The following is a 24,980-nucleotide window of genomic DNA, read 5'->3' on the forward strand; positions in this document are numbered from 1 at the left end:
TAATCTGTTTGTCATAGATGTTTACCTAACTTTTTCTTAAAAGATTTCAAAGATGAAGGTCCACAACTGTAGACAGTTTGTACTATTCTTAATGCTGGAGAAAACGAAGCAACTTCCTGATATTCAGGCCTAAACATTTCCTTGCCAAATTTAAAGCCTTCACTTCTTATTCTGCCACCATATACATAGAGAAGAGATGATTCCCTTCATTCTGATTGCAGTGCTTAATGTATTTGTGGACTGTTGTAATATTTCTTTGTTCTTTTCTGAATATTAAATATCTGCAGTTCTTTCAGTTCTTTGTTTATTAGTCTTTGTAGACTTCTGATCATCTCCATTGCTCTTTTCTCAGACCTCTTTAGCTGGTCCACGTATAACTTGCAATGTGATTTCCAAAACTGGGTACAGTACTCTAGTTATTAGTTGATGCCAGTGAACACCTAATTTCCCTCCAGTTCCTCCCCATCTTTTTATTTTCAGAGTTTAGAATCTCATTACTACTAAATTCTGTTTCGTATAGGTGATCATACTGGTGTGTTCATAAAACAGGAGACTGTAACATCCACTTTTACAAACAGTCGTATCTCAGGAACAGTAAAATAGAGGGATTATTCTTCTTTTCATAATAAAATTTTTTTAAAATACATTTTAAACTTGAGACGGTAGAACATCTTAATCTCCTTCAGGTTAAGGGCACTGATGTGAGCTTTTATAATCTCTAGGTTTTTATGCACAGGAAAATGTTTTGGAAATTCTTATTACCAGTATACCTGCTTTCATGAGAGAAAAATACATTTAGAAAAAAATATTTTAAAAAATGCACCCTCATTTTATCTGCGTCAGTCATAAGTTCCATTCAAAGCTGTTAAATACCAAGTTTTTATATGCTCCAAGATAACAGGATTTCTAAAATTAATTTAATTTTTCTTGTTAGTACGCTTTATACTTGTAAATATTTTGTAACTTATTTCTGACTATGATTAACATGAAAACAGAAAAAAGAGGAGATACCAACAGCGTTAAACTCTTCATTATTTAGGTCAAATAGAGAATTGTTGTTTATATTTGATTACCTGCAGGGGCAATAATATTATTTATTTAGCTTTTATGCTAAGATGTGCCAAAAAAATAATTACATGGGTTCTACTCCTGTAAATTCTGAGTCTTGTCTACTGCCAGTAAAATTTTAATTGTATAATAATTTTTATTTTTAAAATAATTTTAATTTCCAGTTTTCGAAAGTCCTGTTTTAATTTAAATCCTTATATACTTTTCAGTGCCTTATTCGTGAAGAAATACTTCTGCTCATACGCACGTACTTCAGTGCTTGAGGTGGTAGCAAGTAACTGATATGTGCTTTGAACAGTAAATCTGCTTTCAGAAGCAATTAGAAATAGTTGGAAGTGACAATAATAGGCAGGTGGCAGGTTTTGTACAAAGACCTTGCTTGACTTGAATTTCAGTGTAGTTTGAACTTGTGACATTGTTTTTATCTCTCATGGTTAACGGTTTTTCTGCTTTGGAAAGTGCAACTGATGTACACGTCTGAAGAAAGCTGCTGTTTGACATTGAAACTGAGGCACTAAGAAACCGACAGTCATCTGATGTGAAATTATGACACAGAAACGTTTTTTTTTAATTATTTGAAATAAGCCTTAAAAAGATTGTTACATCTTTTGAAAACAGTTTAAAAGAATTGCCAGGTCTGTTTTATCTTGATTGTTTAATGAATTTGTATGCACATTTTTCATTATTCTGTCTTGTGTACATCTTTGTATAGCTGTTGTGAGTTTAACAGATTTTCGTAAATTGTTGAAAGACAGATTATCTGGCTTTGGTTCAGTTCAGATGAATATGTGAGATAACTTTTTCCAGGATTTTAGCAAGAGAATTGTCAGCAATGCCAGTCACAAGTGGAGTAGGTAACTGTGTGATGTGTTCAGGTTTCCTGACTAAAATACTATTTTATTGCTTATAATTTCTACATACTGTGGTTTGTGTGTATTATTTCTTGTCATTCCTCACTGACAGTGGGCCAAAATAATATTTTGTTCAGAAGAAAACAGCATTGTTTTGTGTGTAACTGCTGGCCTCCCCAGTAGCAAACTCTTAAAGATTTTTAACTCTAGTTTCAGATGACAGTGAGCTGCACACAAGTGGTACCCTAAAAGCATCAGAAAAATCAACAATGGAGCAATTAGTAGAAAGAGCCTGTTTCAGAGACTATCAACGTTTGGGACTAGGGACCATCAGTAGTAACTCTTCTCGCTCAAAAACAGAATACTTAAGAATAACTGCACTGAACAGGATGTATTCACTTTGCAGGAGGTGAGTTTACCAATGCAGTCAAGTTGTTGAAAATAGAGATGACAGAACATATATATCGCATCATATATCCATTTAAGCAATGCACTCTGAGAAAATTTTTGTCTAAGGTAGGAGTGTTCAACCAGTGACCTTGAAGCTATTTGTATTCCACTCAGATTCGTCTTCTGGTGGCTGCATATCTATTCATCGGATTCGGAAAGACTAGCAGCAATGGTAGCCAGAAGTGAGCTTTCAGCACCACCCCAGAAGCTCTGTCAGACAACACAAGTCTTCTTTCCGTAGCCCATGGAAAGGATGCCCTGGGGCTTTTGGAGGAGACTAACCTAGATACTCTGAATTGCCTTTTGAAGGAGTTTCTCTGTCCTGGCTTTCTACACTGATGTCTAAATCATTAGGGTATTTTTCAGCTTTCTGACTTAGCTAATAACATTAGCTGGTAGAACTCACTCTCTGGGTATGGTTTCTGTAACTTGCTGTGTTGATACTGGAAATTATTTATGTAATAGATTTGCATGTGAAATCTATTCTGTTCCTAAATAAAAAAGCAAGCCTTCAGAAACAATTATACAAAACTATTTTCTTCAAATAAAAATGTTCTAAAATTGAATTTGTGAAGGTATCTACACTACTTTAGAAGTCTGTCGTGCTGAAAGACACATGCTGTGTTTTAACACATGAATGTTACAAACTCCTTTTTTGTTGTGAAAGCTGGTGACATTTACTACCACTACCCACAAAAATTCTTTTTAATACTGAAGTATATCTATGAGCATTTGCATTCTCTAAAGCCAGTTTTGGCTAGTCAGTGCTTTCATTATGGAATTCACAAAGGAGGAGCACACGAGAAAAATTTTGGATCCTTTTTTGTTTGATGACTTATCTAGAGTAAACGGACTAATAACTTGTTTTGTTCAATCACCATTGAGTACAATGCAGGTGAAGGTATTAAATCTGTGTATTTTCATTATGCTTTGAACATTATGCAGACAACTTTTTCCTCTCCTAATGCCACCAGTTTTTAATATTCTACAGGATTTTTTTTTTTAATAATTAATATCTGAGTGAATGTAGTGGATACAAATCTCAGGATGCAAATACTTGTCTAGTGCCATATTAGTTTGGTTACTGTGTTTTAAGAAGTAGACCGTAAATATTATGTACATTGATTTTGTATGAGGGAAGTTCAATACATGTCAAAGACCTGAATTTACAGGAATAGTGTATATTGTAGAGGAACAGAGTTGTTTAATAAGCACTAACATTTCTCTGCTCCTCATCTCAGTTTTTTCTTAACATATGAAGTTCGCACTTAAATTGAATGTTTTTTTGAGGAAGTAGAAAAAAATCTTTCATATTGCTTGAATCCTCCTTTCACTAACATGAACACAACTACCATCTTGCTGGGTTTTCCATTTTAAAGGTATTGTATCAGTGAGTTTCCTAATCTCTCAATGTATCGTAGTGTTTTAAAAAGTACACAGAAATGCAGTTTTAAATACACTGTTCCAAGGAATCTGACTGTAAATTTAAATGTTTTTTTACATAAACCAAAACCTATTGGTTTAGTTGTGATACTTAAGGCAATCTAACATTCTTTCCTTTCAATTCTCTTATTTCATGTGCAAGTGTCAAAACAAAACTACTGCATCATTGGCATGCCTCAAAATTTTCTGTTCGGTCATGCTCAAAAATAGGGCTTCATCATAGTGACAGATAAGAGATATACTAAGAGGAAAAATACTACCAAATAAAATATAACCTTAAATGGAAAGAGACTAGGAGTGATAGTCTTAGAAATTTTCGTAACTAAAGTTGTTTTTAAAATGCAGTTTTCTTTACAAATTAATGTATTTTCTAGTATTGAACTAAAAATGAGAGTTACAAAATAAAAAATAATTCTAACAGCTGCGGTGTATTTTCATTGAGATGTATATTCAGCTTGTAATTCTAGGAATATTTATTTTCATTGTTTAAAATTTTGAAAGCAATTTTAATTGTTCATTTTTTTTCCACCTTTTTGTCAATACAGTTATCCTGGGCTTCTGGTAGTACCTCAGTCTGTTCAAGACAGCAGTCTGCAGAGGGTTGCTCGCTGTTACCGTCACAATCGCCTGCCAGTTGTCTGTTGGAAGAACACTAAAACCAGTACTCTTCTACTTAGATCTGGGGGCTTTCATGGAAAAGGTGTTGTTGGCCTCTTCAAATCCCAAAACACACATACTGCAGGTAAGTTGATGCAACTAGGCTTTCTGTAGAAGTAATTTTATGTAGAAATACATATTTTTCTAGAGGAAATCAGTAATACAATTGAATCAAATTCAGGACATGAATGATTATCTTATCTTATACTAGTTCAGTTTAATTATTATATATCAAGCAGATCCTGAATGGTATGAAAGTGGTTCAAAAAACGTCAATGAGTAATTTGAATTGAGATTATATATGTACCAAAAGTCTTCAGTGAAAGCCGATATCTGCCAAATGCCATGTAAACTTCCCATTTCCCTTAAATTGTCTTTTTCCTTTGCACAGGTTTATGTAATGAGTATATGTTGTCCCTTTTAATAGAAGAGTATATAAAATATTAGACACACCATTATCCATTGGATTTTCTCATGCTTTTCATTCTAATACTAGTTTAACTTTTATCTTTGCATTAAGTAAATTTCTTCCTTTGTGTGATCAAGACTGGACCAGCACAAGATTTGTCAGACTATTCAGTTTTTCAGAAGAATGTAACATTAGGGCAACGTTAATTTTGGAAAGAACATTAGTTGACTTCCATCATTCACAGGCAGTGTTTGGGATACTTATCATGACTGCCTGGATTTCCATCTCTTATGCAGATAGTTTCTTCAGAGTTAATTTCATGCCAAGAGTAAATTTGGCATATTGCTGGAGAAAAAAGTCAGTATTCTCATTCATCAAACTGATAGGTATTCAGAAATTAGTCTAGAATTAGGCCATAATTTTTCTTTTATAAAAACAAAGAAAATATGAGGTAGAATTGGAAAACTAGGAACTCATTCAGGTAGGAAAGAAATTCCTCAGTCCTTTTTATGTTTGTGTTTCACCCCAGTAATGACTAAAACACAATTAAAAGGTTTGACTCCTGAATAGTTTCTTCTGTAGAATTTTTCAAAATCTGTAACAGGCATACTGTATAAGTCCCATAAAAGTAGCTTGAAGATGACACGATTTAAAAATTTTCTGCGTAGTTGTCCTGAATTTTTCTTTCACAGAGTATCTTTATGAAAGCCACGATTTTCTTACTTGTAAATACCAGTTTGTATCAGACATTATGACCTATAGAAGGCTTTTTGTATGTCAAATTCACCTTTAAAATCTCAACATTTCAGAGATACTAGAAAAACATTTCTTACATCAGACTGTCTGGACTGTCGATTAACATTAGTTTGTGAATCACTAATTATCTGCTGAATATTCACTGCTATAGCATTGATTCAGTGTTTTGTGGGGGCATTTTTTAGTTGGAGTGAGGAGCAAGGTAATGAACTAAGTTTTCTATAATACATGTTTGTTGAAAAGATTCATAAAATGAATCAGTGAAGTACTACCAATAGTTAACACAGCAGCTGCCAAAGCTATGAACTACACCAGTTGTTCCACAGGTTTATGGTGTGAATCCTCAGCATGGTAATTCAAGTGTTGGTGTTACAAACTGATGTAATACTGACTGTCTTAGCTGAAATACTGGTCAGGCACTTTAACCTGGTATAAATAGAATAAATTTTAAAAATTCTGCAGGAATATTCTGCAAATTATATAGAGACAAACACTTCCATGTTTTCTGTAGTAGTTATCATTTCTAAGTGCATGGGAGTATGAGAGCCTTCCAAAACAAGATCTTCAAAGCCTGACCTGTTAAAGCACGTTTTTTGTGTGCAATCTCATTGCTTTTGTAGGTGGTTTCTTTTTTTAATTTTATATTATCTTATATATTGCCTTTGTCGTTGTCGTACTTCCAGCAGTATATTATGCAATAGATAATCTGATTGACAATACCTATATTTGCCACACATGAGCTTCTGGAGTTACTGTTTCTTTTAAAATTTGAAGAAAAATGTGTACCTTCTCTTCAGGAAGGTACTGCAAGGAAAATGAAAAATATTTGTAGGATATTTGTTTTATTCATAATGAAGTTGAAGCTTGGTGAAACAAAACTCTTGAAACTGATGAATAAAGATAGTTATGCACAGGTGCATGTGTTTGCCTCAGTAGGAGTTGTGTACAATGAAGGAAAGTGTCTGTTGAAAAACACATTGTGATGCAAACTAAGAGGACAAAGATAATCTTAAGGTAAATTCAAGTTGACAGACCTTCCTAGGCAGAGATTTCATAGGAGTAGATTTTTATTAGGCAGTTCTGGATTGATACACAGAAACAAAGATGACCTGCTGGAACCGAATGAACATTTTTGTGATTTCCTTTTACATCATGTGTTAAGCAAGTTTTCAGAGTGTACTTGAGATCAGTGTTTAATAAGAAGCACAGAACATACTTTTTAGAAAAATTATGCACAGTACTGAATTGCTGTATGGAACCAAACTACATGTGCAACAGAATTGTATTTTTCTAACATCTGTCCACAAAGGATTATTGACAGATGATTGAATATGAGATGGAGAGTATATAGGTCTTTACAAAAGTTCCTCTGAAACATGAAAGTTGATTTCTGAATTTCACTTTGGCCTTTCTGGATTTTTTTTTTTCCAGAGCATTGTAGTTCAAAATACAACGTTCTACACCTGAATTACCAAGTGGTCAGCTGCCATGTAGGAAGGCCATTTATGTTTCTTGTATGTAGTAACAGTATCCCAGAGAACAGTTATCTTGATACTTGCTGGATTATTTACTATATTAGGACTTTTTTTAAGATAAAAATGGAGCAACCTGTAACCGCACGTATTAGCAGCTGAGGCAATCTTACTGTGTTACTGAGCAATGCATTTTTTTCCCGGGATTTATAAAATTGCTACTGGGATCTCCATCCCGATCTTCTGTTTAAATCCATGCTGTTGTGATGGTGTTCATGTATGATACAGCACTTACAAGATCAGTCGTTTTATAGAAATTCCTGTTCACCTGTGCAGGTGAGGGTTTGATGCTTTGAGTCACCAGTAGTTTTTCATCCCTTTATACTGCTGTTAATTACTGTATGATGGGATGATTGGTCGTAAGGATGAAGGGCAAATTTTCTGTCTATAATCTTTCACAAGGAGGTTATTGCCATCAGTCTTTAGTTGAGGTATCTGCCCAGTTCAATAACAGACTTTTGTATAAGTCAAGCTATTTGTCTCCTGAGACTCTTTCCTAAAACACACACAATACTCTTCACAAAATAAAACTTTGTAAGTGCAAGTGGTAAGGACGTTATCTTTTCATGTAGACATTTCATTTCCTTTCTTTTAACTAAATTGTTAAGAACTAAATTGACTTTTTGTGGCATTGCTGAAAGGACTAGGAGACCCAGAGATCATTTGGGTGGATTTCAGCAGGGGTAAACCATGCTCAAGTGTTCAAGAGAAAATGTTTTCCTTCAGGCTTGTTCTACTATGTCCAACAGAAACAGCACGATGTTTCCTGCATGTACATTTTCTAATCACTTCTTAATTGTAATTCCAATTCAGACACTAATTTTAACAGGGCTATCTCGAAATGTCTTTTGTCACCTCCAGCTAATTAGGCTACTATCTATTAGACTCCAGCATAGAATCTGATTGGATCATCACTGAAGAAAACTATTTAGAAGTTACCATTGGGGTTCGTCAAAATGTGCTCAGTCAAATTCTTTGACTCTTTATCTCTTATTCCAAATCTCGTCTCTTGTGGTCAAGATACCAAATCCTGGTTTAAGCAGCTATGACATTTTTGTCCTATAGCGAGTCAAGAGGTGCAGTAAAGTAGAATTCAAAAAAATTTTTTGTGGCCTTTGAAAAAAAAAATCTGACTCACTGGGACTGGACACTTTTTTGTCGTCATAGTATGGCCTGGGATCTGACCTTCGTCTCCTTCCCTTTCTTTAAGTCCTTGCACCTGGACACAAATGCGTGGTGTTTTTCTGTTTAAGATTAATTTTTTATTTTTTCTTATTTGAGGGGGAGAGGGTTTCCTTCGTTCTGTGTTTTATCATTGGATTATTGTAAGAGGACTATCTAACTTGAGTACTTTCTTAGAGCATCATACCTTCTCGTCTTGCGCTTTTTACCTCCTCCTGCTGTTTTTAAACTGTGTCTTTTTCCTCTCTGGCTTTGATTTCATCTAATCTGTTGTGGCCACTTCTCTCTCTCTGAAATGGTCTTTTTCCATGTCTCCAGCAACTTAAGTAACATCAGTAACAATTGGAAAATGAATCTGTTTCTGAGATATGTTGAGTAGTCATCTGAAACTACATGCATGTAAAGGATTATTCAGAGGTTTTAAGAGAAGGAATTGTGGTTCTCACAACAGTGCAGCCCCCCTCCTGCAAGTTACCGGAGCATGTGGGAAGACACTTCCTGAAGTTACCTACTGGTGAAGGAGCAGGTGGACTGTCACTAGGGAACAGGAACATTGCTTTTCATAATTGGAAGTCCCTTAATGTGTGTTATCCAGGTGTGCATGCACTGTCCATCCTCTTTCCTCTCTTTATTCCATTAAAAAGGTCAGATTCTGGGGGTAGGGTACCTGGAGGACATGTAGATTGTGTCCATTGAAGTCTCTAAAAGCAGCAGCGTGCATGAGCACTGATGTCTTTTGGTAGATGTATACTTGCAGTGAATGGGCAATATATCTCAAGGAACTTCCAGTTACAGGTACGTAACCTTCCGTTACTGGAATGAGGAATAGCTGGTTGAGTGTGGTTTTAACTTACTTTTGTTAAAGAAACAGTTCTGTCTGTTCTCTATACATATTTTTAAAAGGCTGAAATTTGCTGACAAGTAGCACAAACTTAGAAATGTTTCTTTTCGTTCTGAGAGTGAAGGGAAAACTACATCATCTCCATTCTGTTTGTATTGATCACTAGCTAATGATGAATGTTTTAAGTAGTGACTATGAGATAACAGACTCTTTCAGAAATTTAGCTTTGTGGAGTAGAATGCAAGAGAACATTGCTGGGTGCTGCTTTGCAGCCAGGGCATAAACATCTGAGCATTCTTTCTCATCAAAGGAATGGCTTTTTGAACATTTGATAGACAAACTGACATTTTCAATGCTCTGCTTTACATAAAAAAGCTTTTTATTTTGCTATTCTACATATTTATAAATGTGCTTGTATTTTAATGTATGCCATTCTTCCTGTGACTCTAGCTCCTGCTTCTTTAGAATCTTCAAGCAGTATAGAACAGGAAAAATACCTACAAGCCTTACTGAATGTAATATCCGTCCACTGCAAAATAAATGGAAATAATACTCTCACTGTTAGACCAACAATTGCTCTGTCTCCAGGTAAAATTGGTTTATATAGTGCTTTTCTTTGGCTAAGTTGAAAAGTGAGTGTTCTCTCTTTGGTGTTAGTTCAATGTCCCGTATGAATTCTGTTGTTTCTTATTGTTAAACTTTCCAGATAGCTTGTTGACTCTTAGTTTCAGTGAATGTTTTTTTGTATGTAAAGGATGTTTATAATGTTTCCCAAAATATTTTTCAGTATTCTTGATCTGACAGTAAATGATTGTCCACCTGTGGGTCATAGTTTTTCATGAAATTCACTTGACTATGATGGCCAATCTTGAGGCATTAGTAATCTATTACAATTCTGGAATGAATAAAGTTCTCCACAATATCAAGATGTCAAAACTTTCCTTTTTTTTTTTTTTCCATTTTGCATTTTTAATATCGAATGCACCAATACATTCTATAGCAGAATCAAAAGCAAAAATTCACTGTGAAATCTCCTGTAACAAATTAAGCGTATTGAAAGCTGTATATTGAAAGAGAGACTGTCAAAGTTAAAAGAATGCAAAAGACTTCTCCATATAATGAGAAAATACGAGACTGCAAGCTCAGATTTTACTTGAACAGATAGGCTCTTCAGGTTCAGCAGCAGTGGAAGGTATGCAGGCATTTTCATGGGCTTTTAATGTCATTTCCAAGTAGAGTTTTACTTGCGGTGAAAACTCTTTCAAAATACACTATTTGAGTTACGCGTACATGGAACCATGAAGAAATGAATCCATGTTTTATTTCAGTTATGTGATGAAACCTGGTAAAGTTTATATGAAGGTAGCCCCAGTGTCTTAGAAAGAGGAGTATGGGACTTGAAGTTGTGTCTGTCTTATCTTATTCAGTTGATGGTAATTGGCCTAATATAGCCAAACAGTGGCTTTTCTTGTAAAATAAAACCATTCCCAAAGTGTGCATGCTTTTCTTCATTTATTGTAAAATACGTTGATTGCTTAGCTGTATCTAGTATCTCCATACTGTTGCTAGTGTATACATGTCTTAAAAAATAAATCTAAAGTACAAAATTGGCAAGAATTAGCTGTATTGTGTGAAAAAGGGCATTTTATCAGTTATTTTGTTAATCTGAGTAACACTGTACTTTTTTAATCTCGTTCTTTTTTTGGATGACTTCAGGCACTGAAAGGAGGGCTTCAAGAATGTCTACTGTGTTTAAGCAGGTAGTGCCAGGACATTTGGATGTAAATCTATCCAATAGCTTTGCTCGAGGAGGTTAGTAAGACTAGCTCAAAGTCTATTATTTGAATAAATCATAAAAAATGTTAGTGAAATAAACTGCTTACCGATTCATTACTCTGTGAAAAAAAATGAAATAGAAATTAAAGATTAACCTCAGTCCATAAAATTATTTAGGTATCTAATTTCTGTTTAGGTCCTTTACTTACCATTGTAATGAAGCTTGTTTCATTTTGGAAATCAGTGGAAAATTCAGCATTTAATTAAGAATTGTGTTTGTAAATATTGCATCCATATTTTTAGCTTGTCTAAAATGTACGGTCTGAAAATGCTGGTTTTATATTAGGATTGAATGCACTTTAAAATCTCCAATTACAGATCATTTCAGCATTTGGCTGAAGATTAGCTGATGCTTCATAAAGTTGCAAATAATCTATCTGAATAATTTTACTCTAAATAAAGAAGGGAGTAACGAGGCCGGGCATACTAAATAGGGAGACACAGTGCTTTCTTTGGAAATAGTTATTCTTAGGTACAAGGGATCATCAATGTCATTTCTGCAAGAAGCTTTAATTCTGTGAAGTGGTTTCCAAGTACTTCTACTCTTCCAGTCTGATGAAATTGTTGTCATCTTTTATGTGCAATACATGCATAAAGTAGTGCATCAAATTTTTAAAATATATGTTTGTTAGGATAGGGATGAATCTGCTTCCCAAAAGCATTTTATATTTCGTTTATTACTTTTTAGCCTTGAAGGCTCCTCTTACAATTATTTCTAAGCATCTAAAAGTTGCTTTTCTTCTTTTTTGATACCTCATCTAAAATTGGTTAGACCTGCTTTGACCTACTGAGGTCCACTCCAACATAAATTACTGTGTGATAGAAAAACTGTAGCTTCATATGTGGAAAAATAAACGAGTTTTGTTGATAAAAACTTCCAAAAGAGGTGGGCAGGATTAGAAAAATGCAGGAAGGAAGAAGGCAGGAGGGAGGGAGAAAGGAAAGAAGAATACCCAGAGCTGTGTAGAGAAGTTATGTGAGAATTGTAACAGAAGGGAAGAGCGGAAGGGTAGTTAAATGGTGATCACCAAAACAAGGACAATTCTGTGCGTTTTCATTAATCATAGTATATGCATATTTCATATCTGAAAGGTCTGTTGGTATTGTCTGCTCTCTGTCTTCTTATTGTAGAGATGAAAAGACATAGCGATTTTAATTGGATCGGTAAAATGACTAGGGACCTAAGAGAACAGGAGTTAATTGTGTCTGGAATTGTTAGATAAATTGGTGGCTGTGCCCAACCTGACTTTGTACTGCAATAGTGAAAATGCTGGGTAGCTGACAGCGAACATTTGGTTGTATTCCATCCCCTTGTGTTGGGACAAAAGTGACAACTGCAAAGTGGTGCCCAGAGGCAGGGAGGGTGTTCCAGATACGTAAGGGAAAGTTTGCTGGTTGACTGTATGGAAGTTGTCTTTTGAAGATAAAAGGATTACTTGAGATAACTATTGCTGGTTTCTGGGATTAGAGTCTGTGGTAAGTGTGATAGGATGAGTTTGTTGTACTCAGTGAAGAAAAAAGGAGCCTGAAGGCAGTACTGGGCCAGAGGTGTGGTTTTGTTGAAATCTCTTGGCTAAATTTCAGCAGTAATCAGGAAGAGGGCAGAGAATTTTATCTTGTGTCTTGCTGGATTGATGCCACACCTGCTCTGTTTATCTGAAAGGTGTAATTACATCCCAGTATCTGCACTCTATTCACAGTTCAGCAGGATACATTGAGGACTTTGCTGAAACATAAGAATGTTTGACAAGTACAATGGGAGTCCTAGTGAAGGTGAGAAGTCGACAGAACAGAGAAAGGGCATATCTTCCTGTAGAGAAGTAAGCACTAGGTGTTTTAGATTAACTAACACAATTCTTTTAGAAGAAACTCTAAAATATACATAATATAGAGAATCTCTAAAATTGTTGCTCTCAAAGAAATTGATTCACATGATTTATTATTGCAAAGTTGTTTACTACTTTTTCACAGCTGGTTACATTTCATGTGTGAAGTAGTGTCACAAATACTGTACGCAGGACCAAAAATACAGGTTTTTGATAAGCTGAAAGAACAGACTTATGCAGGCAGTCTAAAAATGCTGGTTTCTCTCTCCTTCATATTACTAAGAATAACTCAAAAACCAAAAAAAGAAAAAGGGAAAAAAACCCCAATGGGGGTTAGCTAGTTACTTTATCGTAGCAGGCAGCTATGGATCATGCACTAAAGCGTACAAAATACAATAGCAGTATTTTTGTGGTTTTGATTCTGGATCCCTCTTTCTTTGGTTGTTTTTATTCTCACACATGGTAGGGCTCAAAAGCCAGGTTCAGCTATGATACACCAATTGAAAATGACATTTTCTTTTTTTTGTGCCAGACTGTGTGTTTTTAATACACATCCTTCTATAATTTAGATTAAAATATATGTGACAGTGTTTGAATAGTATTTCTTATTTTTGAAAATGATCTTTGTTTTGAATAGTTATCAGTTGTCCTGAATATTTATGTCTGTGTCAGGTACAGGTTTTCTACTTTATCTGGAACATTGTAACAGAGTACTTGCCTGAAGCCTGGTTGTTTCTGATCTGAAATATTTAGCCAAATACTTGTATTTCATAATATATTTTCATTCTTGGGCCTTTTTTTTTTTTTTTGCAATTCCTTGGTTGATATCTTTCATAAGAATTGTAAGTTCACTCAAAATATATACCTTTTCTTATATTACTTTATAAGTGTAGCATGGTTCTACAGAACAGCACTTCTTACCTTGCATTGTTGTGTAATTTAGTAGAATAAAATGTTTTCTCAGTATTATTTGCTGCTGTTGGAAAAATACTAGGATATTTATAAATAATAAGTAGAGACTCAGCTCAGACATTTATTTTAAAAGGAGGAGACATTAACATTTGAGTATGTTTTAATAGAATATTTTGTATTAAGTTGTTTGTGTTGCTTCTTGATGTTGAAAAATATGCCTTCTGATAAGCATACAGGGCTCCCACTGAAAATGAGAATTTTTTCAACGGGGAAGGAAATCTGTTTGTTTGATAGATGTTTTCTAAATTATATATTTTTACACAGTCCTTTAAAAATGTCTGTGGGTATATAGAACGAATTATAATTGTGGAAAAAAACATGATGACTGAGCTATGTGTTTGAAACTGTTGCAATGACAATGAAAATTGCTCCTTTTTGATAAATGGGTACTTCTTTCCCATTTGATATTTTGTGATATTTTCTGGCTTGATTGATGTTTTGTCTTGTGGTGGCTAAGATTTGTGCTGTCTGATATATCATGTACTATGAAGAAATTCAATTTATATTAGATCTTTGTAAATTAATAAGTAACCTTTTTCTTTTCTCCTGCAATGTGTCTCGCTGCAATGTGCATTCCATTCCTCCTCCCTCTGTCTTAACTGTTATCTACCAGTACTTGGGTACAGAGATAAATGTTTCACTCATTCAAATTCCAAATCAGCAACTAAGGCAAGAGTCCATCAAGGTACTGTATTCTGTGTCCTGAAAGCACTTTAATTTCTGCCATCTCCATAACTACTACAATATTTAATACATGCTAAAGTGATACTGACAGAAAGCCTTGATTCTGCATTAACAAAATTTTGGGTTTTTTAGTTCAGTGTTGTGGTTTTGTTTTGTTTTGGGCTTTTTTGGCCATTGAGTGTATGCTGCAATGAACAGTGATTAGTCACACACTTCACCATGTTATTCTTTAATAATGTCATGATCTAATGTGGAGTGATATGTAGAAGATTTTAAACAGCAAAAAATTAATTCTGCAAAAGAGCATTTAGTACTCTTACTCCTTTAGCAAAATACCTAAGAAACACTGTTACCTAGTCAGTGAACTTTCTTTCCAAAATTATTGTTAATGTTAGCGAACAGGGGAAAATTTATTTCTGCCAAATTAGAAAGTCATAATACGGTATATGCCAAATAATGAGAGGTAGATACTGCTAACAAAAAATAAAATACTAGGCAAATTTAGAACAGAAATAAAATTATGTCTTTTAATCACTGTTATCCATCACTGGTAACATGTTCATCTGCATGTTTTTGTAACTAGTTTTGTTGCTTTTGATGTGCTACAAGCGCTAATGATGACTTGCATTTGTAAAATGTTAGAAAGTGACACTGTGTATTTTTGTATATATCATCTTTGGCGACTTTGGTTGTCTGTGTTGGAGCTAGCATTTTTTATATGAAATGAACAAGAAATTATTTCTCGTATTAAATGCTTACTGTGATTTGTGCTTGCTAAATGCTTGTTTATTTCATCTGTAGTAGTTGAGGTGTGGAACAGAAGTTTATACTAAACATACTACTTTACTATGTGAGGCATTTTGTAACACTGGCTTGCTTTGAAGCGGAAACTGTTTAGAACTTTTACCAATTTGTAAGTTCGTAGCCAACCATTCTCAGTTACTGCTATTCATTTGCTCACATCTACGACTAGCAGCGAGACAGACAGACAATCTAAACTGTACAGACAAATCCCTGTTGAGGATTACTGTTCAAAATTATTCTTTAATAGAAACATAATCCTTCTTCTACAAAATAGAATTATTTTGCTCTTGAGCTATCTTTGTGGAATTTTACTGTTATCTGCATCTTTTCTTCTTCTACGCAAGAAATGTTAACTATGCATATTATTGGATTTTCGTGAAGGGGTTGGAGGAGGTTTTTTGGTACTGTAGTATCTAAATTTCTGCTACTACAAGGTATTTCTTGTGCCTCTTTTGGATGTCTTGCTTCACAGGTTTATGGTCAAGAGTCTCTTCTGATAATCTGATTTACTGCATATTGGGTTAAAGAATTTCACACTGGCATTTGAATGCCAAATTTAGTATACTTCAAGGGATTTGATTTTCAAGTAGTGCTATTTATATTCTGTAAATCGAATACCTTTCACATACCTCACATTGGATACTCAAAAACAGTCTCACAAAAGCATTGTTATTAACTAAGGCATGAGAAACAGAAAAATATTTACAACTTGTCTTTTCTTCTGCTAGTGCTAAACAGGCCTTGGCAATCTGGTTTATCATTACTTTGTTTTATGTTGAAATCAGAAAACTTAATTAAACATAATCAGATCAGACCCTGTCTGTGTGCTGTAGGAATTTCCTCCGCTAAAAATGACAATATAGCTGGATCAGCAAGGCACAGTATGCAAACAAAAAATGCTTTTGCAAGGCAGAGGTTATTAGGTTGGTACAATGCCATTCAAATATGGCTGTGCTCCTTTCAGATGCAAGTTGTGGTTCTACATCACACTGCACTGTTTCAAGTTCACGTTGTTGCTAGCTTTTGGATTTCTGTACCATGCCCCTGCTGCCAGAGTAATGGTGATCTTACTGCCAGATTAAAACTGTAAGACTGTGATCTTCTAGGCATCCTCCTCTCTACTCACATAACTGTACCATAGTCACATCTGCTAGAATATAGTTGTGAAACACATGATTAAAAAAGAACTTCTTGAAATTCATTTTCAGTTCTGATTGTCCATTAGACATGGACAATTTAAAATTGATGGCATTCTGCATTTTAATCGTAGCATTTCAAGAGTAAATATGGAATACTTTATCCTAAATGTAATACTTGAATTGATCATCCTTATATACATTTTCATTATAATATGATATGTCTGATACTATTACATTGTGTAGGGCAAAAGGAACACAAGAATTCTGGGTAACAGAATTTGAATTGATATTATTTCCGATTTTGAAGAAGGTAATTATATAATATTCTTACTAGTTAGACTTCCAGAATAATATGCCTTTGAGAAGGAAATACATCAAATTTTTGTCTCTACTTCTGAAAAGAACAGTAGCAATTTCATTTTCATGTACTTAAATGGACGTTAATTGCTTGCAAGTTCTGATTCATTTTATCATTGTGTTACTGATGTCATAGCAACCATTTTCTCGATGATAGAAGGCGCTGTGCAGAGTTTGATTAGTATCTTAGGTTAAATGACAGTGCAGTAGGATGCTTTCGACAGTTTTTGTTGTGAAAATACTTCTTTCCATTACATGCTGTTAATTATGTCCTATGAGGGATGCAAATGACAGGTTTAAACATTCTACTTTCCAAATTATGTTTTAGCATATGCCTTAATAATTATGATCTCCAGTGCCTCACACAAAGAGGTTTTTAAATGTTTTTCATCTTTATGAAGGTGTATGGGCGAGTCTTCGTTCAAGCAACCGATTTATCAACAGTCAGACTCCATTCATTGATGTTGGTGCAAGACTTGCAGGGAAAGATAACACCACTTCCTACAGTAGCAGCACTTTTCTGCAAAGTCAGCTTCTGAGACGGCAAGCAGCCCTCTATATATTTGGAGAAAAATCTCAGTTACGGGTAATGGCAGTTTTTTTTTATGTTAACGTAGTTTTCATTTGGCTTGAGTTTAATAAACCTAATGTTTTTACAAAACAATAAATAATATTCTAGATAAGGCGGATGGATAACTCTCCTACAGGTATTAACTATTATGAGGACTGTTCCTATATGCAGAATAATAATTACTGCAGTATAACTCAGTGGGGTGTGGTGGGGTGAAAATCAAGCTCTGTGGTTCTGTAATAGAACAAAGTTAACATAAAGTAAAACATCCTAAATCGTCTTAAAGAGCAGTTAAAGATCACTCAAGTATCAGGCTCAGGCTCACAGAAGTTCTGTGAGAAGAGCCCTATTTGTCACTTTTGGTCAAGTTCTGATGTGTGGTAGGTCTAAGACATACAAAGATGGATAACAGATGACTAGAGGAATGGAACAGCTTTTGCACAAGGTAGGAGCATTGAAATTGGGAAGGACATGGGCAGGAAGGACATACATTGCTAGGCAATAGAGCATCCAGCAAAGCGTTCATATTCGGAAGTCACCATGTCTTCACTGTCCCAACTGTCTTCCTGCATTGGCTTTGCAGGGAGCAAGGGCAGCAGAGTGTGGCTCTGCTCAGTGTAGCTGCTGGGATAAATATGAATGATGGAACTGTAGGCAAATGGAGCAAGGCTTGTGTAGCAGCAGTGGACCTTGCTGCCCCTTTTAGAGACTGTTCAGAGCTATTGCAAGGAAAGTGCTGAGTTCTATATCTGTAAGTTCATGCTTTCAGAGCCACACTTAATTAAACCTAAATACATACTGCAGTACTCTGATTCTGCTGACTACTCATCTGATGTTCAGCTGACTCATCATCTCAGTGGTTTCTAGTTTGGGAAACATGAAACAGACTTATCTGTTATTTAAAGTACAATTTTGTTTTTCCTAATGTGTTGAAATACGTTATGAAGAAAATGGAATGTTGTTAGTCAGGAAAGTTATTACCGGAAAAAGAATCACTGTCGGTAGCGCTTAAACTCACACGAAGCCAAATTGATGTGAATAAGGCTAACCCAGAAGTCTGTCCATCATGATTTGATTGCGTCAAGAGGACCATGATGTCTACAGTGTCGTACACCTTTTTGGATAGATATTAATAATTTAGCTGCAGTTGTTTAAGAAGCGGGTGTTCTCTACATTAATTCTTGGTAGTTTTTTCCAGAAAATGTTTGCAGATTATTTTTTTTTATCTCTGCATTCAAAGATTGAAAAATCAATGGTTTTCTGCTTTCTTATTATAAATGTGATCGTACGTAAAAGATTATATGAAATATACAACTTCCAAAAGCAGTTATTGGTAGTAGGAAAATACATCAGTATTCAATTCTTTCTGAAATTATCTTATTTTGGGAGATGGAAGAATCATGCTGTATCACAATGATGCATCAAAATTTGTTGCAAATTTTGTTTCTATTTTGATTTTTCTTTGTAATTTCAAATGTTCTTTTATATCTTGTATTTTCAGTTGTATTTTTAAATGATGGTTATATAACAGGTATTAGTTCTTATTCCATTTCTACTTCATCTTTTATGGTTGATATGCTGATGAATTTTCCTTTTGGTTTCTTCATTACACATTGGTACACAAAGTCATTTGTAATTAGTTAGATTTCATTTGACATTCTACCACTTTCTAATATAACTTACATAACAATAATTTACAGAAATACATAGTTAAGTCTATAGTCAAGTGTTCTGATTTAATATAATAAAGCATAAGAATACAAATAAGAGACTAAACAGAAATCACAGAATCACAGAATGGTAGGGGTTGGAAGGGACCTCTGTGGGTCATCTAGTCTAACCCCCCTGCCGAAGCAGGGTTGCCTACAGCAGGCTGCACACGACCTTGTCGAGGCAGGTCTTGAATATCTCCAGAGAAGGAGACTCCACAACTTCCCTGGGCAGCCTGTTCCAGTGCTCCGTCACCCTCAGAGGGAAGAAGTTCTTCCTCATGTTCAGACGGAACTTCCTATGCTTCAGTTTGTGCCCATTGCCCCTTGTCCTGTCACTGGGCACCACTGAAAAGAGTTTGGCCCCATCCTCCTGACACTCACCCTTCAGATATTTATAAGCACTTATAAGGTCCCCTCTCAGCCTTCTCTTCTTCAGGCTGAACAAGCCCAGCTCCCTCAGTCTTTCTTTGTAGGAGAGATGCTCCAGCCCCCTCATCATCTTTGTAGCCCTCCGCTGGACTCTCTCCAGTAGCTCCTCATCTTTCTTGAACTGGGGAGCCCAGAACTGGAAGCAGTACTCCAGATGGGGCCTCACTAGGGCAGTGCAGAGGGGAAGGAGAACCTCCCTCGACCTGCTGGCCACACTCTTCTTGATGCACCTCAGGATCCCATTGGCCTTCTTGGCAGCCAGGGCACACTGCTGGCTCATGGTTAACCTGTCGTCCACCAGGACACCCAGGTCCCTCTCCGCAGAGCTGCTTTCCAGCAGGTCCACCCCCAGCCTGTACTGATGCATGGGGTTGTTCCTCCCCAGGTGCAGGACCCTGCACTTGCCCTTGTTGAACCTCATCAGGTTCCACTCTGCCCAACTGTCCAGCCTGTCCAGGTCACGCTGAATGGCAGCACAGCCTTTCGGTGTGTCTACCACTCCTCCCAGTTTGGTGTCATCAGCCAACTTGCTGAGGGTACATTCTAACTCTTCATCCAGGTCATTGATGAAGAAGTTAAACAAGACTGGGCCCAGTACTGACCCCTGGGGGACACCACTAGTTACCAGCCTCCAACTAGACTCAGCGCCGCTGATGACAACCCTCTGAGTTCTGCCATTCAGCCAGTTCTCAATCCACTTCACTGCCCACTCATCCAGCCCGCACTTCCTGAGCTTCCCTAGGAGGATGTTATGGGAGACCGTGTCAAAAGCCCTGCTGAAGCCGAGGTAGACAACATCCACGGCTCTCCCCTCAGCTACCCAGCCAGTCATGCCATTGTAGAAAGCTATCACATTGGTCAGGCACAATTTCCCCTTGGTGAATCCATGCTGACTACTCCTGATAACCTTCTTTTCTTCCACTTGCTTGATGATGACCTCCAGGGTAAGCTGCTCCATCACGTTTCCCGGGATGGAGGTAAGGCTGACCAGCCTGTAGTTCTCTGGGTCCTCCTTCTTGCCCTTTTTGAAGATTGGAGTGACATTGGCCTTTCTCCAGTCCTCGGGCACCTCTCCTGTCCTCCAGGACCTCTCAAAGATGATGGAGAGTGGCTCAGCAATGACATCCGCCAGCTCCCTCAGCACTCGTGGGTGCATTCCATCGGGGCCCATGGATTTGTGGACGTCCAGATTGCTTAAGCGATCCCTCACACAGTCCTCCTCGACCAAGGGAAAGTCATCCTCTCTGAGGGCTTCTTCTCTTACCTCCGGGGCCCTGGGATTCTTGAGGGCCTGCCTTGGCACTGAAGACTGAAGCAAAGAAGGCATTCAGTAGCTCTGCCTTCTCGGCATCCTCTGTCACCAGGACACCCGCCTCATTCAACAGCGGCAATTTTGAAAGTAAACATAATTTAATCATTATTAGAACAAACTGTTCTTTTAAACAGTTACAGATCTGTTTATTTTCCTGCAAAATTTTTCAGTTTTATTGAGTTGGCATTTTCACTTGCTTTTCTGGAGAACATTCTTCCCAAAGCTTTCAAACAGGTCTATTCTTAACAGTTTTTCATCTTTTTCAGTTTTCTGTTTTAAATGTAAGCCCCAGAAGGCTCTGGCAAAGGAGACACTTCAATGAAAATGGTTATAGGAAGAGTAATGCAAGAGAAACGATTACATAGAATTGAATTGCTATAATCAAATAGTAACAATTATTCATGTTTCTATTTGTTTGATTTCTTAATGAACGTGAAGTGAAGAGTTTAGTCATGCATCTAAAGATATGTAGCAGAAACATCTTTAGCCTGCTACTTTGAAGTGACCCTTTAGATCACTTGGGGGAAAAAAAGGAAGTCATATAAATTATCAGCAGTCACAAACTAGGTGGGGATAATATGTTAGTGCTTGGTATAGATTAAAGCATTTTTGTCCTATTATCATACAGGTGTGTATTATTATGCAGAATATGAAAAGAGCTGAGTATTGGATGCACAGTCAAAAAGCATTGGACAAAATCAACATGAAGTAGTCTGAAGTCCAGTAGCATGCATATAATTCGGAAATTGTTTAAAAATCAATACTTCAATCATCCTTACATTATGCTGGATGATTTCCTTGCTGATTTAGAGCTTACAGGTTTTTAACTTTTTATTTGCTTAATAATACAATTTTGCAGAAGATGAGTCATCTCTAGGAATTTCTAAGGGAAAGTGTATTGTGTTAACAAATGTAAGAAGAAAATTATATACTGATAAAGTGATGGTTTCGAGCCTGCTGTCATTGATTTGTATCTAGTCTATAAGATCAATTCAACTTCTGTTTTTGTATAAAGAAATCTTGTTCACTTTTGATTGTGAAATATTTTCCTAGCTTTTGTTAGGATCCTGCTAACTTGGAATTTGCTGGCTTTGTAAAGGGCTTGGCAGAGCATTTATTGCTGATATTGATTCCTATAAGGACCTGCTTTATTCTTACCAGGTCACATAAAGTGATGATGCACACAGAAGTGTAAAACATTTTAAGGAAATTGTGCTACTTTTCTCAGTTGCTTTTATCCTACATTATTACAACTTAGCATTCTAAAAAGACAAGTTTGGTAGTTGAGCTATTAAATTTATTTTTGAACCATGCCAAAATATAAATAGAACTAAATGTGGGCTTTCACTTTCTTAACATTTTCACTTGGCATGCTGTGAAGCAGCCTAATGACGATTTTTTGCAGGCCAGGTTTAATTCCATAAAAGACCAATTTTTGAAGAAAACTGAAAAAGTTTGCTGTGAAGATCTGAAGATCTTCATACATGAGTTTTGTTAATAATGATATCCGTATTACCCTTTCCATCACAGGGGTTTTTTTTTTCAGTTGGCTAACTTGATCTCTTAATTCAGTCCTCCTCTCTTATTGCTCGTTTTCTAAATGCAGTAAGTAAAACAAAACAAGATTTCTGCTAGGAAAACCTCACATAGCTCTGTTGGATATTCCCTGACTGCTATTCTGTCTTGAACTAGGTGCTTTAGACAAATAACTGTCTCAATGTGTAGTGACTGCTTAGATTAGTCCGCTAGTGTGCAGTTTTGGGGGTTCATTTTGGATTTGGGGTTTACTTTTTTTCTGCTTTACTGAGCTACTGAAACCTGTCGTGCATGGTTGGTAAGTCGTCCATACAGTTGTTTGGTTTATTTATTGTTAATTTGCGCTAAAAATCCTAAAGCAAGCACATTATGTTGTGTATAAAGAACTCAACAGATTTATCACTGAACTTTGTTTTTTTACTGCTATTACTATTATTATTACAAATACAACTGTCATGCAGTACATTCTGCTGTTACGAGTAGTAGATGGGTGCTTTATTATGGTACATTTTGCAAGTGGCGTAAGAGTTTTTATTATCCTGGGCTAAACAGATTTGTAATTAGGAACTGGATGTATTTAGCAATAAAGCAGACAAGACTTTGAGATTTCATGAGACTGTCAGTGAAAAATATAGTTCTCTCTTAAATTACATCTGCTGTTGTCCTTTTCACACAGGGATTCAAACTTGATTTTGCTTTGAATTGTGAATTTGTTCCTGTTGAATTCAGTGACATCCGACAGACAAGGGCAAGCTTTAAAAAGCTGATGAGAGCTTGTGTTCCCAGCACTATTCCTACAGATTCTGAGGCAACATTCCTTAAAGCACTTGGGGAGTCGGAGTGGTTCCCACAGGTAATTTATATGGCAGGTACTTCTAATAATCTTTATGCAGTACTGCTTACACAAAATAAAATTCAGGCTCTTCTGACAGAGAACCATTGTGTTCTAACCAGCTGTTCTTCTCTGTACGTTGTAGTTATTTTGCATACTATCAATTCTGTCATTACATAAGCATTATTATTTTAATACAATCATAACATTTACAAATGTAGGAGGCATTTTTTATAACATAGAACATGTACACAAATAGACATGACCATTTTTGCTGCCTATATAAATTTATGATCTTGTTTTTCACTGCTTTTTTCTCATTTTACGTATTTTAAAAATCAGGAAAAAGTATGGAACAATAAATGAGCCTTTCGATTTTATAACCATTGTTCTATTCTTCGTGTTTGTTCCCAAGCTGGATTTCTATATACACAAGTATTTAACAAATAAGCTAGCATCTGTTACCTGTTGTGGGGGATATGGGGAGGCGTTTGCAGGGGAGAGGGCATTGTGTGTATGTTAATCTGTTCTCTGTGAATCTGTTCCTTTACTTCCCTATCCCACATTCTCTTACATAAAGATTAACCAAACAAAGGCAAGACTGGAAATAACTTTGCAAGATTCAAATTAAGAAGGATGTGGGAAAGTCACCTTTGTAAATCTAAAACCGTTTTAAGTATAGTCAATGTTTTTTAACAGTTGCATGTTATGTTTGGAGTCCTCTGCTGAATAAATTCTCCTCAAATGCAATTAGTCATAGAAAACAGAATAGACTTATGCTGATTTCTTAAGGAGGAAATACATGTGAGTAACACAGCCATTTCAGTAATTATGCATCAGAAAATGTGCTCCTGGTTGAAACATGCTACCCTGCGAGGAGTGGCTTAACTTCTCTTGAGGTGTGATCGCTCCTTAGGGAGCATAAGACCTGGTGTCCTGGCTTCGGACAGGATAGGGTTAATTTTCACAAGGAGCTAGGAGGGGCCACAGCTGGGCCAGCTGACCCAAACTGGCCCAACAAACGTGGTATTTGATACCATGTGACATCATGCTCGGTTCCGTGTAGGGGAGCTGGCTGGGGGGAGGTGAATCGTGGCGTTGGGCAGTGAGAGAGTTGCCCTGTGTATGCCCTTGTTTTGTGTATTCTTTTTATCAGTATTGTTGTTGTTACTGTTCGCTTTGTTTGCTGTTCTGTTAAACTGCCCTTATCCCGACCCACCAGTTTTGCCTTTTTCTTCCCATTCTCCTGCCCAGCGCGGTGGTGGGAGGGGCAATGGAGCGGCTGCATTGGCCCTGTGTTGCCAGCCGGGGCTTGAGCCTGTTAGCTGGTCATTGCTATGTCTGGCTGCCATCTTGTTCAGCAAGGGGAGAAGTGGGAAGAGCATGAAAACTTGACTCCCTCATTGTGTCAATGTTTTCAGTCACAGAGTAGTTGAGCAAGTTAAGTGTAGATGAATTAACTGAATGTCGCTTTGATGAAATAAACATGTCCCTGTAGCAGCACAGCAATCAAGGGGAGGTTATAACATTGGAGTTACTCTCTTTTGGCATATTTGAGAGGAAAAGTAATAGTGTATCACTCTTTGCTCAGGACTAGGTCATAATGTCACATACTGGCTGTGTGACATTTAAACCACACTTCTGTGGTTGAAGTCATGTCGTATATGACTTCAGTGATAAAGTTAATTTATGAGTCATACGACACATTTTCTGCTATTCCTGTGAAAGACCATAGATCTATCGTCTTGGATATGTGTTTTTATTGTATTAAGCTTTCCTCT

At 36.3% G+C, this 24,980-nt stretch overlaps 1 protein-coding gene across 4 annotated transcripts in view; it reads left to right on the top strand.

Moving 5' to 3' along the window:
* The window catches only part of SBF2 (SET binding factor 2), a 288,684-nt gene that overhangs the window by 236,514 nt on the left and 27,190 nt on the right, over positions 1 to 24,980 (top strand). For 3 of the 4 annotated variants that reach the window (XM_075425154.1, XM_075425158.1, XM_075425156.1), the window contains 6 exons: positions 2,130 to 2,328; positions 4,358 to 4,554; positions 9,640 to 9,777; positions 14,437 to 14,508; positions 17,209 to 17,393; positions 23,044 to 23,220. In XM_075425154.1, the coding sequence (XP_075281269.1) occupies positions 2,130 to 2,328; positions 4,358 to 4,554; positions 9,640 to 9,777; positions 14,437 to 14,508; positions 17,209 to 17,393; positions 23,044 to 23,220 (968 nt within the window). The remainder of the gene's footprint in view (positions 1 to 2,129; positions 2,329 to 4,357; positions 4,555 to 9,639; positions 9,778 to 14,436; positions 14,509 to 17,208; positions 17,394 to 23,043; positions 23,221 to 24,980) is intronic. The other variant, XM_075425157.1, reaches the window with a different exon arrangement.

Source organism: Opisthocomus hoazin, chromosome 7 (genome assembly GCF_030867145.1).
Source record: "Opisthocomus hoazin isolate bOpiHoa1 chromosome 7, bOpiHoa1.hap1, whole genome shotgun sequence".
Lineage (NCBI taxonomy): Eukaryota > Metazoa > Chordata > Aves > Opisthocomiformes > Opisthocomidae > Opisthocomus > Opisthocomus hoazin.